Consider the following 14979-nt stretch of genomic DNA (forward strand, 5'->3'; position numbering starts at 1 on the left):
TCGTTTCGTTTTATAAGAACATGCTAGTGATTCCTAGAGCTTCCCACCGGACAGTCCTTACAGCCAGATATCCTTTCATATCATACTTTTTCCTTGTTCACGTGGAATTCAATTACGCTTTTCAATGTGTTTTTTAAAAGATTTTAAAAGCATGGTAGAAGGAACCATACTGTTTTGCTAAAACATTAATTGCAGCCTACCTAGTACTTTCTCCTTTTATTGTGATTAACTATTTATGTTTAAAGAACTCTTGTTTGTCCCAGTTTGTAAATCCGAGTTGTGCATTTTTCTAATGTATTGATCACAACATATTTTTTGATTTTTTTTACTTTACGTTTATTACACTTTTTTTCCAAAGGGTTAATTTGATTTTGTTTTCTTGAAATGCATTGAATGTAAGTGCTGTTCTTTTCTTTTGAAAATTGGCACAACAAAAAGTCCTGACAGAAACCAAGTTTTCTTATTAAAACCTACTAGAAATTAACATTCTTCCCTTATTAATTCCTCCTCCCACTATTTTAACTTGGGGGTTTTTTTCCATGGGGAATATTCTGTTTTCCAGTATCCATTAGGATTAGTGGCTGGAAATTTTTTATGAATATGAATTAAATTTAACTCTTTGAACAGTTTAAATTTATTGCTCTGTCCACTCATTTCTGGATATTTTCTTGTTAGAAAGTATTAAGTTTTATTTTTGACAGATTCTGCTTTCTGCATATTTCTTTTAATGATCTGTGATTATATTCAATATATTTTGTGTAGCCACAGTTCTTTTGAGTCTAACAGGTTTAACTAATGTTTTTAGGAAGAGGAAGTTTCTCCACAGTTGTTTACTTTCCATGAAGCTGTGTCACAAATGGTGGAAATGGAAGAGCAAGTAGTAGAAGACCACAGGGCTGTCTTCCAGGTAAAAGATGGACCCTACCTTGTTTTAGCCTAATAGTAGAATTCAGGTTTTGCCAATAAAAGTGCATACTCTTGAAGATGTAGGATATCATCTGGTCATTCTGCTGCTTTCAGAGATTTCCTAAACAGACTGTCTTTATTGTAAGAAAAGTTGCTATTTTCTTTTTTTACTATTTCAACTATTTACTATATTTTTTGCGTTAGGCCTTTTCCAGCATTAGTAACTGTTTCTTTCTAGTTGTAGGGTGCTTACTCAGATTGGTCTCAAAATTTTCAATTTCACTGTCTAGTCTATTCCAGTATTCCAATGCCAAAGCTGGCAATTAATACTAATGTGTCTATATAGTAATGTCCCTATCAGCACCATTTCTGTGTGGTCATCTCCCTCTAAAATACAGCAATACTCTCTCGTAGTATTTTCTTTAAATATCCTTCTGTGACATGTTTCTCTGAGATACTGAGATCCAGAAGAAACAAATATATTTCTAAGTGCCTGTTTTCTTCCTTTTTGCAGATACATAAAGTTTTCATTTGCTACTAGTCAGGGTCATTGAAAGGACTACTGACCACATAGTGTAATGCTGATCAGCACCACAGAACCTTTTATAGTTGCAAAATAAATTCTAATATGTATGAGTTACTAGTTGTCAGAAGGAAATGTGAATTGTTTTGGTTCATAATGTTAGAATCTTTAGTCAGGCTGTCCATTTGGAGCATCTGCTACAAGAAAATAGCAAAACATTAAACCTAGAGGGAATACACACATGTCATGGTTTGAGACTGGCCCAATGCCAGGCACCCACGAGAGTCACTTGCTCACCTTCCCCTGCCACAGCTGGGCAGAGGAGGGAAAAAAAATTAACAAACAGTTAATGAGTGAGATAAGGACTGGGAGAAATATTTCAAGGGCAAACCAGGCTCAACTTAAGTTGCAAAGTGAATTTTATTATTAACAGAATCAGAGGAGGAATATGAGAAGTAAAATTAGCCCTTAAAATGCTGTTTTCCCCCCATCCCCTCCTTCCTTCCCACCAACAACGCAGGGAGACAGGGCATTGGGGTTTTGGTCAGTTCATCACCAAGATTTTCTGCTGCTGCTCTGGGAGAGGAGTCCTTCTCCTGTGAGACTGTGGGGTCCCTCCCACAGGAGACAGTTTTCCATGAACTTCTCTGGTGTGGGTCCACTCTCATGAACAGCAGCCATACTGCACCTGCTGCAATATGAACTCCTCTCCACAGGCAGACAGTCCTCCTAAAACTGCTGTGACGTGGGTCTCTCTTTCCATGGGGTGCAGTCCTCCAAGGACAGGCTGCTCCAGCCTGGAAGCAGGGGCTCCCTCTCTCCACCAGGTTTTCCACTGGATCACAGCCTTCTCCAGGCATCCACCCTCTCTGGCATGGGCACCTCCCGCCCAGGGCTGTGAGTGGATCTCTGCATGCCCTGTGGATCCCCATGGGCTGCAGGGGCACAACCTGCTTCACCATGGTCTTCACCATGGCCTGCAGAGGAATCTCGACTCCAGCGCCTGGAGCGCCTCTTCCCCCTCCTTCTCCACTGACCTTGGTGTCACCATTTTGTTTTCCTTCACATATTCTCACCTCCTCCTCTTCTCTCACTAGAAGGAAAACCCCGTGACTTTGTTTTGATTTTCTTCTTAAATATGTCATCGCAGAGGCATTAACAATCCCTCTCATTGGCCCAGTTTTGGCCAGCAGCATGTCCATCTTCAGAGCCATCACACATTGGCTCTGCTGGACATGGTGGAAGCTTCCAGCAGCTCCTCACAGGAGACATCTTTGTGGCCTCCCTGCTACCAAAAACCAGGCCGTGCCAAACCAATACAACACATCTCAATTTAGGTATGTAACTCAGTGGAATATTGATATGTGTTCATGTAATACAGTAATGATGCTAAATAACACATTTTACAACAGATGTAGATATTTAGTTATTTTGAGACATTAGCCCTGAAGTAAAGCATGCAGAAGTATGAAAGTCATGCCATATGCCATAGCTGTGTCCTAATACTTGCAACTTCTGGAGAGACAAACTGCATTAGGTTAAGATGTTACTGCCTCTGTGTGTCCATCTGGCCTTATGCTGGATATTACTGCTCCTCACAGCAGTCATTAGAAGGAAATGTGTCTGAGTCTCAGTGACTTTCATTTGCAGCATTACTTGTTAGTTTATGCCATGGATGAAGATGGGTTGCACGAATATAAAATATACAAGCTGTAACATGCAGAAGTTGTCTTCTGTCTGCTTTTACCTGGAAGCTGTTGATTTTGGGGTACAAAACATCCCATCCTAACAAAAAAAATCTCTAAAGTAGATTAACTGAATTAACTGTACTCTGGACGTCTTGATCTTCCTTTGTTTCTTGGATATCTAAGCTTACGTTAGATGGCATAAATCCTATCCCAGTGTGAGAGCTCCATCTGTCCAGAAAGCCAACAAATCTTATATGGTATTTGGACTATGCTTTCAATATTACTTGAACTACTGAGCACAGAGGGAGACTTAATTTCAGTATTTCAGGCTCAGCATGCATAGAACTGTCATCTGCTTACTTTATTTTTAATCAAAGCATTTCCAAGGACATCAGTTTGTCTAATCACAGCTTTGCATAGATCTGCTTTAACCATCTTTTACAGTACAATTATCTGTCCGGAGAGTTAGCTCTTATTTTATACAGTTTATGGCAAAACTGGTTTTGAGTATGGACAGAATTATTTTGGCTCCTTGACTGCAATGACACAACAATGATTATGATTATTGTCAGTGGCAACCAGCCCATACTTAAAAATTAAATCTGGCTTCAAAGTTTGATACCTACCTAAGGGCACATATGCATGAAATAAAGTTCTTAATTTCTTAGTTTTACAACCACCTAATTTTCTGAATTTGAAGAGAACTGGGGTAGCTGGGATTTGTCTGCTGCTGTTATGACCATTGGAGTTAAGAAACTATGTAGAAAACATACAAATTTGCTAAATTAGGAATAAGGATTCATTTTAGGATTGAAACATTATAGTGAGGTGACTAGACAGTAAAAGTGTGATCATCTTGAGAAAAGGAATAATTCAGCTAATGAATTGTCTTGAAACTTGCATTGAAACTTTGTTAATGTATTTAGTTGAGGTTTTTTTAACTTTTACCTAGGAATCTATTAGATGGCTGGAACATGAAAAAGCTCTTCTTGAGATGACAGAAGAAGTAGACTATGATGTGGATTCTTATGCGACCCAACTTGAAGCAATTGTAGAGCAAAAAATTGATATTCTGACCGAACTTAGAGGTAGATTGCTTTTAATCAATTTTGTGCACATTTTCATATGCCATGGACACTTGCAGTAATACAAAGGGGATAAAAAGAGTGTGGTTATGTTTTGGGGTCTTTTTTCACCTCATGCTGTCCTGTAATGTGCTGAGAAAGGAACATTTTTTTAAGAACAAGTTCACATCTGTATTCAATCCATACTAGTTTAATGGAAGAGTCTGCTTTACCTTCAGGAAGTATAAACTTGATCCTGCAACTTTGAGTTGTTTTTTTCTTTTCCTTTGTTCCAAAAGAATAAAGGAAAAAAAAAAACAAAACCTACTGCTGATTTTCAGTCTGTGCTTAAGAGTAATGTTGAGTTCTGAGTAGCATGGTTTTTAGCCTACTTTTTTCCTTAGCAGCCTTTCTGTCAAAATTTTGTCAGCCTCTCTTTGTTGAAAAACCAACTGCAGATAATGTTTAGTTACCAAAATTGACTCTTTGATTTGTCTTTTAAATTTAGCATGTCAGCTTGGTACCTCATGGAGATTAATTTTTCATTTTAGTTACTCTATGTATCTGCATTCCAGCAGACATGCTATACTGGTTTAGTTTGGATTTTTTAAATCTGTGTTAGAAAACTCTTTATAAGATAAAATCTTACATTTTACTCAGTCTGAGTATCTGGTGTAAGTTAGAATACATCAAGCAAATCAGATGTGGCCTGCTTGCTTTTATGGGTGTATTTGTACCGGTATACTTTAGCAAAGAATTTGATGTACATTCCTTTGTTTCTTATGGATGATGGCTTCCTCTTCAGGGAAAGACAATTGGAGACAACAGCAGTAAAAAAACAGTTTAAGTGATTCCCTGTTCTTCCATTGTTGGATTTTGGTGCTGTTTAGATGGTCTGGGAAAAAGCCCAAAGATGGCCTTGGGCCCCCGGGGTCGAAAGGACGAGAGGAAGCTTCAGATTTGTTCTTGGTCTTGGTGTTTATTAATTGCTTATCTAAAAGATTTTCTCTTGGCCTGACAGAGTTCTGCTCAGCAGTCAGCCATGGGCACACACTGAAAGCCCCTGGGGCGGTCACCTATCTTTATACCCGGAGTTACGTATACAATATTTATCATTTTTCTCCAATACCCTCTATCCTTATTAACCAGTGTTCCCCTAGTAAGGTCCAATCCCGGAGTGCCAACTCCACCACAGAAGATGGAGGCCTAGAGGAAGAAGAAGAAGAAGGGCACGCCCCAATGCCTCCATCTTGCCTCTCTAGACCCCCCTGTACAGGGATCTTAAACCCTGTATCTCACACTCCAATTAACTTGTCCCTTCACCATTCACCCCAGTGAAATCCTCCCGTCCTCATACTGATGTCATCTCCCATGTGGGATCAAAGTCCAGCCACCAGACATTTCTGGCAACATTCCAGGACTCCCGAGCCCCCCAGGGGTAGTCTGGTTCACCCTGCACCCCAGTTCTGAGAGACTGAGATCCCACATTCCATAACTTATTAGATACTGCTTTTAAACAAGATACTGGAGATAAAGAATATCTAAAAGATCCTTGCATCTTTACAAATAGCATGATATAACATATATAGCTTTACAGGAGGGAAGATCTGTTAAAGCCTCTTTCTCCCAATAACTTTTCTGTTATTCTCATGGAACATAATGGTCACTGAATATTTCAGCTTTTAGTCCTGTCACTTTGGGACTGACTTTTTTATGCTGTCAGTTTTGTTTCCTTCTTCCCATTCTTGGGCATATTACTGTGGAACAGGAGTGGGGGAGGAATATAAATAGGAAAGGATGACATACTTATTTTCTAGGGTTTCTCCTGTTCTCGTGCTAGCTATGATGAAAAAAATGATTGATGCATTTCTGTTTACTTCCAAAATTTAATCACAAATGCTTTTCACATTCATAGAAAAGTTGTTATCATAGAATCACAGAATGGTTTAGGTTGGAAGGGACCTTAAAGATCTTCTCATTCCCCTCCCTGCCATGAGCAGGGACATCTTCCACTAGACCAGGTTGCTCCAAGCCCTGTCCAACCTGGCCTTGAACACTTTCAGGGATGGGGCAGCCACAGGTTCTCTGGTCAACCTGTGTCTGAGCCTCACCACCCTCACAGGGAAGAATTTGTTCCTAAGAAGAGACAGAGTGTCTTGGGGTGACTTTATGATGCTCATCTCCCCATTTGTCTGTTTAGTCCAGAAATAAGTTTTGGACCTTTAACATTGGTTTTGAGAGTGAAGGGGGGAGAAGAAGAAAAACTGCACTCACTCCTCCACGTTCCTGCTCCTGTGTTGTCTGTGGATGAACAGACGGCAGGACAGAGCTCTGTTATGCTTTTAGTTAGTTTCTAGCTAGCTGAGGCAGAGAAGTTCCCTGGACTGGGGTTATTTTTCTTTGGACCTGTTTAAACCTGCTCTGGACTGAACATCCAGAACAGCACTGGCAGCTCACACCTGTGGCCCACCAGGGCCTGGCCTGGCCTGTGGCATTTCCAGTGCCAGAGGGACTGATAAGAGACTGAGTAAGCTGAGCTACAGCCCATGAAGGGTACTTTCTGAGTTTGTCATCTCTTTTGGAGCGGCAAGAGGTGTTATTGTTTAATATTGTTCAGGGGTTTTTTGTGCTGGTGAATGCTTTGCCTGTTAAATAAACAGTTTTTTCCACTTTTCTCCAAGGAAATGTTTTTCCCAAACCAGTTGGGAGAGGGACCGCTTCAATTTGCTTTTCTAGAGGAAACCCCTTTAGAGGTTTTTTCTCCCAAAATTGCCCTAAACCAGGACACAGGGATAGCATCTAAGAAGGGACTAAGTTGTTAAGCAATTTGTTTGTATGGTAAATATTAAATGTAAGCTTATCTCAATCCTCTTGTAGTTTGTCTCTTCAGCTATTTTTGTGGAGGAGTGTTCTTTGTTTTGCATTAGGGCCAGTATGTGGGGCATCAAGCCTTAGTTTCAGGATCTGTGTTGAGCACAGGCATATTAGTACTCATTCTCTCTTTTTCATTAAAGATAAAGTGAAATCTTTCCGGGCAGCTCTGCAAGAGGAGGAACAGGCCAGTAAACAGATCAACCCAAAAAGACCACGTGCCCTTTGAAAGGAGGCCTCTGTTGCTAAAGGAATCTATGAACCTGTACTGCTGTAAGACACATTTGTAACAAAACCCAGTGCTTGGAAGAACTCAACTACTTGAAAGTGTAAAAATGTTAGAAATGTCCTGTTTATTGCTCATCTGAATTATATTTTCAGTTTTATGTGAAATGCTCCTATGATGTCTACAAAATGCTTCTAGACCAAACAGTACAACCATGCAGGGTTCACATCTGTGAAGCAATTTGTTTAAAGTATTTCATTTATTCAAATTGTAAATTTTATGTTTGGAAATATTTGCCATGTTTTTACTAATGAAGTAGAATTGTGACAATTGAAAAGTCACAGTATTTCCATTTAACTATGTTCAGTTTTGCTATAAAGACCAGTTTTGCAGTTTGAAATTGTCTTTGCTCCATGTGTACCTCACTAGTGGTTTTACATATCTTCTACAGACAGCTGTGCTTACTTCCCATTCTGTGCCTTGATGAAGGCTACTTAACCCTGAATAGCCTCTTTCTGAAGCACAGACTTAATAAACAACACTCATATTTGTCAATATATATTGCTTTTAGTGTGTTTATATTTTTAATGTGTTTTGAGACTTTTTTGGTGGCTAGTGCATTTCACAGCATGTGCCATATCCTTCAAACAGGAACTGCAAGAGCTGTTAGAGTGAACATACAGCTGGACATTCCATCCTGGTTGTAAAAAATCTGAAATTTAGGTTTCTTTGAATACCATAAAGAATAGTTGTATAATTATAACATGTAATTAACAAAGAAAACACAAAAAAAGGCAAAATCAAACAAAAAATACACAGGTTGATGTATAACAAAGTGTAATGTTTAAGTATCGAGTAGAGTTGGATCTCAGAGTAATACAGATAGATATACAGTGTGTGGTATGGTGTGATAATGTTGTCAGAATAAAGGTACCATCTGACCTCTGCGTATGGATAGGCTAAATGTCAAAATTCAGGGATCCAGTTAAAGAAATACATATTGACCTTTCACATATTGCTAAAATTTGGCTTTTGATGCATGACGAGCTTACATGTACGTTAACTATAGTTTGCAAATAGTTTAAGTAGCTCTGATTCTTTAAAAAAAAAAGTAGTTAATGCCTATTTTTCTCTTTGTACATTGCCAGCAGCTGAAAAGTGAGGGGAAATTTCATCATTTGAGTATTTTCACAATGCCTCTACCTAGTACTAATAGAAATCAAATAAGTACCTGAATTCTCACAAACGGCACCATAGGTATCAGCACTATTTAGGGGGTGGCACTCAAATTATTTTTGCAAGTCAGTATCCAAAAAATAAGAACCTTTTGTGTAAGAACTTCTTGCCAAATGAAGAACTGTAGACCTCTCTAGGAGTTCTCTCCGTTTCCAGGAGTTCATATCAACAGACTTTCCCTTGGAACTGTTTAAAAATTACTTTTGTAATTCAAGCCTGGTTAGTTTGTGCCAGGCTTGGAGGGAAATAAAGGGAAGGCAATGAAAAGAGAGTTTATTGAGCCAGGAATTCTTGTAGCATTTAATATTTGTGCGTCCCATAGAAAGGCAGGGTATGGGAAGCTCCTGTTGCTTTGTGGTTAAAAATACTCCTGTGTGTAAACATTGAAAGTGAAACAACAATGTAGATTTTACATACTGTGTTTAAATAAATTAAGCTGTTAAATGAGCTACAAATGAGAATTCGCTTCTATGAAAGTTCTTTTACACTTTGGAAAGGGTTTGATTTTGTAAACACATCTGAGTTACGCTTTTCAAAAGGCCTCTGATTTCAGAAATGAATATTTACTTCTAGAACTATTCTGTACAAATTTGTTGTATAGGACCAAGCTCCCCAGAGGACTACCCTGACAATTTTTACAACAGATCTTAAAAGAAACACCATATATCTTTCTGAACATTTAAGAATGTCTTCCATCACAACTAAAAGAAAAAACTCCAATGAAACAGAAGGCAGGAGCTTTCTAGAGAAATCTTACTTTCTAAAAAGCTTTTGAAGACTGAGACATCCTACACGAGAAACAGTTGTTTCCCTACTATTCATCCATGCAAGCCCAGAGCCACATGCAGAATGTGATTCTAAGGGGTATCAAAGAGGACAGGAAGGACAGAGGCAGATTTCAGCAACTTTTTACTAAGTCTTGTAAATGACATTTCCTGTCAGGTAGCACATGTGAGCTAAAATTGCATCAACTGGGCGGGAGGGGAATCTTAAGAGACAGGCTTTGCAATAGAACCTGTATTAAAGATCATATCTACACTGTTACTGAATCAGCCAGAATGGAGATTTAAAAAACTAATACAGCACTTGAATTCTTCTAGCCCATTTCTTTGATGGGTTGGAATAACTTGAATAGGACTCAGACAAGCTTATCTTGATTTCTGTCCTCTAAAACAAAAACATTTCAGATCCATGGCACAGATCCCTAACACTTGTTCCTTTTTTATTGGTCTCTGCATATTGCTGTGACTACTTATATTCACTCATAAATTGGTTCTATATGCAGTGAAGCAGCATTAGAATAATTAAAATATAAAATAAATGAGCAATTCAATTTTCCAAGATAATCGCTCAGCATGCCTGCAAATTCAAGTGCATTTCTCTACATTTTTTTTTCCAATGACTTTTAAAGTATTGACATTGAACATGGATAAAATGCAATTATATCTTAGAGGAGTTTTTGGTAATTTGCCTCTTCTCCATTTACTGTGGTCTGATAGAAAGAAATATACTACACAATAAAAATTTACTTATGGTAGTGAATACATAGAATGGGGCCTTCATCCCTGCATGATGCTTCAGAGTTAACAGTTGCTGTTTACCTGAATCATAAGACAGACCAAAGGGGATTTTTCTTTTGACAGATGCTATGCAGAGCTAATGCAAACTTGGGGGAAAACATTGTCTTGTCCTTAATAACAAATATATATAATTCAAACTATATTAAGACTTCAGTAAGTCTTTTTGTCAGGACACAGGCATGAATTGCTCTAAGAGTCACTGAAAGCTTTGATCTATGCTAAAACACCTTGTTGCCTTGAAGGGTGAAGTAGTTTTCAGTTGCCTGAATTTACAGTTGACAAAAACCAATCCCCCCCCCCAAAAAAAAAAGCCAAAACAACAAAGTATTTAAATATACTTAAAAGCAATCAAAAAAATCCCAAACAAATGGAATTACAACAAATCTATTTTTGTTGCCCAGACCACACTTATGGGTTGCACTGTAGAGTATTGCACAGGAATATCCTGAGATTAAGTCCATAATCAGAGAACACAGATTTCAACTATAGCAACATCAATCCTGTCTCAGTTTAGAGACAAGTGTAGGATAAAATGCTCTGGAATGAGTGTTTCCTCTAAAAAAGGGGGTTTATGCCTATATAACTTAGGTCAAAGTTACAAAGTGCTTATATAGGCTGAGTTATAAAATATCAATATAACTTAATATATCTATATAAAGTGATATCAATACAACCCGAATCATAGCTTTTTATACCTCTATAACCTGAATCATAACTTTTTTTATACCTATATAACCTGATATAAATAACTTTTTATACAATGTAATGGCTAGTATATGGTTAACTAGTTGCTTAATGCTGAATAGATAGAAAAAAAGAAAAAAAAACTCACCAGGTGGATAATTTCAGAGGTAGATAAGTATAGTACTAATGAGAAATTGGCAAATGTAAAGCTAATTTGATGCCTGGAGAGGCTGACCTAGAAAAGAGACTAGAATGAGCTAAAGAATAAAATAGGTATTTGTTAAAAGGCCTTAAAATTATACACCTTGGGCAGTACAACAGTCTGGCCAGAGCTACACCCAAAATGGACGCAAGATGGTCACAAGATGGATGACTGTCACAAGATGGATGACCGTCACAAGGTTTCACACTTTTATAAGTTTTGTTCCATTTGCATACTGGGGTTAATTGTCCAATTACAGCTTCAGATTATGAAGTCCCATCCTCCTTGTTTGCTCTCTTCAGCTCACCATTTTTTATGCTTTTTAGACCTGAAGCTTGTAATGGTTGTCCTTTCTCAGGTAGCTGTTGATAATTGCTGCTCCGAGATGTGTAGGATGTCTCTGCTTAGGCCCGCGCAACTGAAGAACGAGTCTGGACTCTTCACTTTTCGGTCTTGAGGTTCTTTATTAATTCTTATCTATAAAATTTTCTTTCTGGCCAGCGGAGGTCCTCTCTGCCGGGCAGCCACAAGCACTCTGACCGCCTCCAAGGCAGTGTTGTCCTTTTATACTACAAACTACGTATATCATATTTACACTTAATTCCCAATACCTATCACCTATGTTAGACAGTGCACTTCTACTCTAAACCAATCCCAAAGTGCCAACATCACTGCAGAAAATGGAGAACAAGAAGAAGAAGGAAGGCTAGACACGCCCAGATTCCTCCATCTTGTCCCCATAACCCCCATACCAAAAATCCTAAAATCTACATTTTCACCCCGTAATCATTTTGTTATTACACTATTCAAACCTGTGTGACTTTACTGTCCTTATACAAAGTTGGCAACTTGCTCCAATGGTCAAAATCAAATCCCCAGGTGTTCTGGGCAGCATGCCAAGGTCTCTGAGCCCCCCGGCGGGGTCCTTGGAAACTCTGGACACCCGGAGGGATGTACTGAGTTCTGACAGTCCTTGGTTCTCAAGCTGGAAAAGGATTGTTTTGTCTACCTACCCTGTGAAGAGAACTTTCTTAATATGAAGCTCAGAACTACACACCAATGCAGCACAGAATCTGAAAAATATGAAAGCTAAAACTTAAGGCATCAAATTAGCCACAAAATAAAGAATTTAGGCCAGTTAAGACGAGACAGACCAAGGAACACCAAAACTGCACATGCTCCAAAGACGAAGTTGAAAAGTTCAGATGCCAAGAAGTGTCTCGGGGTCTCTAGGTGGTCAGAGTGACCCCGAGACATGTTAGAAAGTCTCTTTTCTCAGCCTGGCAGTTGAAGAAGAAGCCAGAACTCATAATTTCTCAGTCTCAAGGTTGTTTATTGTATCTTATCTATAAAATTCTTTCTCCTGTCCTGCCGAGGTCAGCTCAGCAAGACAGTCAGAGGCACTCTGCCTGCCCCCGGGGCGGTGTTATCTTTTTATACTAAAAACTACTTGTACAATATTTACAATTACTTTCCAATACCTATCATCTATGTTAGGCAGTGAGCTTCTACTCTAAACCAATCTGAAAGTGCCAACATCACAGCAGAAGATGGAGGCCAAGAAGAAGGAGGAAGGCTGGACACGCCCAGATTCCTCCATCTTGCCCCTTGAACCCTCCATTCTAAAAACCTCAAAAATCTATTTTCCACCCTGTGATAAATTCACTATCATTCCACTTAAACATTCGTGGGTTGTAATTTTTCATACAAGGTTGGTAATTGTTTTTTCTAAGGGCTAAATCAAAGGCACAGGGGTCTTGGGCTCTGTGCCAAGGTCTCCGAGCTCCCTGAAAGGGTCTTGCATCCTCCAGGGCAGCCAGAGGAATTTCCTGGGTTCCCACAAAGAAGACTTTGGAAGCCTTCGTCAAAGACCCCCGACGACCCCCAAATTGGGGAGGCGCAAGTGCAGTGCAAAAGAACTATCTAATAACCATGAAATCATACTATGTAAATTAGTCCTGGCGCATATGTGATGATGTTATAGTGACATAGCAACACTAAACAATACTTACTCTATAAATATACCAGAGCACTTGACAAAGATGGATGAGTTAGGAGGATAAATGCCCCTCACCTCCAGTGCTGCAATAAACAAATACCTGCTCTATAGACACTGGTCTTTGAGGTTTTATTTCCAGTCTATCTTTCGGACATCAGGTTCCAACAGTCCCTTTCTGCCACTGAGAGATTAACACTAGTGGATGAAAGCAGAAAACCCGAACTGTTTATTGACAGAGTGCCAACACAGCACAGGAAAAAATGGTGAATAAATGCTAGATATTGAACTGTCAGACCTTGCCCCCTGTTCTGGTTTGAAAGCAAAACCAGTGAGACACTCCAAGTCAGAAATACAATTTATTAGGAAAAGGGAAAAGAAAACTAAAATACATGCAATAATGCAAAAGAAAAACCACTGACAAAGTCAGAATAGAACCTGACACCCTGTTGGTCAGGGTGTTGGTAGCAGTCCAGTTGGATTGGTGGCTGCAGTCCTCCTGGACTGGCAGATGTGGTTCTGTTGGAGCAGTGATCCTGTAGAAAGGGTGTAGTCTTCCTCTGAAGATCCAGTGGAAAAGACGACCATTCCTCTGGAAATTCAATGGAAAGACTGACTGTTCTGTCCCAAATCCTAGATTATGTCCAGGTGGGGATGCTTAGCTCCTCCCCCCTGGGCAGAGCATCTCACAATGGGCTGTTATCATTCTGTGAGTCATTTGGTGGGTCCATTAAACAGAAATGCCTCCCTGAGGAATTATCTCTGAGTCATGTGGAAAGGCATTGATGGGCCCATAAACAGGAGATAAGGAAGAAACAATGCCCCTCCTGGTTTCAGCAGCTCTTGAGAATGGGAATAGAATATATCTTAATATTGTAACCTAGGACACCTCCACATGCACCCATACTCACACCAGAAGAAAAAAAACCCAAAATGCCAGGTAAATAAAAAAACAATGCCTTGTGGATGCGACAGTTTAGTCAGAGACAGATACAGATAACTTTCCCAGGCATCATCCTGGGGAAGTTGTGCGAAAGCTCAGAGAAAGAATTAAAACAATTCTTACCCTAATCTCTGCACCTGGTGTTTGTGAACATGTGGAATGTTTGTATGTGATGCTTATGGAAAAATATTTTACTAGAAGGTGTTGTTTCTAATTAACCAATGGTGTGAGGGGTGTTATTTAAGAACCAATCAGGTTCTGGGAGAAGGATCCTGCCTATAAATATGTGAAGGCCCTAATAAATCTGGCTTTATGCCTTCTGAGCATGGAGTCAATATCACCTTTCTTCAGCCATTCCTAACTCAACATGGAGATCTGGTGATCCCTCCGGAAACTGCAGGACGAACAGAATGCTTTGGGTCTACCACATCGGGAGACACTGCTGCGGCCCCCGCCGATCCTCGCAGGATGGACTGGACGCCCTCTGTCCTCCATTTAAGAGAGGTAACAGTGATTTTCCCCACACCCTCCTTGAGACGGCTGGTCTTTTCCAGACCACAGGTAGTAACTCATGGCCAAAGAGCTAGGGTAGAATGTCTTTCCCCAGCATAGCTAAATTGTCTACATCCTGGGGTAGATTACTGCTTCCTGTGGGTTGCTGGGAAGGCTTTCTTTTAACATGGGGAACCAACTTTCTGCATGGAAGGACACTTTGCAGCATATGGGGGTTCCTGTGTCAGATCATTCCCTGTGTGCCTTACTTGCTTGGGCAAGGTCTCATGACTTTCAGTAGAAGTGGACACCACATTTAATCCAGAAACTTGGCAGCTACTACGCAACTGCCTGTGGGAAGAGGTCATAAACAGAGATAAGACTGCACCTCAGTTAACAGTCACCTTGGGAGTCCTTTCAAGAGCTTTACAACGTTGGGCCCTGTGAAAAACGCCAATCACTTGTTTTTGAAATTTTAAAAGTTTAATAGTAATAAAATGGTTATAAAAATAGTAATACAATTAGAGTAATAATAATTTGTACAATTTGAATTAGGACAATATGAGAC

At 39.5% G+C, this 14979-nt stretch overlaps 1 protein-coding gene across 1 annotated transcript in view; it reads left to right on the plus strand.

The window, feature by feature from the left end:
• The window catches only part of LOC128943622 (kinesin-like protein KIF2A), a 236267-nt gene extending 228986 nt beyond the window's left edge, over positions 1-7281 (plus strand). Inside the window, 3 exon segments of the mRNA XM_054286517.1 lie at positions 806-907; positions 4070-4205; positions 7196-7281. Coding sequence (XP_054142492.1) covers positions 806-907; positions 4070-4205; positions 7196-7281 — 324 coding nt within the window.
• Positions 7282-14979: the final 7698 nt, after the last annotated feature.

This window comes from Melozone crissalis, unplaced genomic scaffold (assembly GCF_028551555.1).
Source record: "Melozone crissalis strain CALT ecotype California unplaced genomic scaffold, PUWL_Pcris_2 ptg000049l_1, whole genome shotgun sequence".
NCBI lineage: Eukaryota > Metazoa > Chordata > Aves > Passeriformes > Passerellidae > Melozone > Melozone crissalis.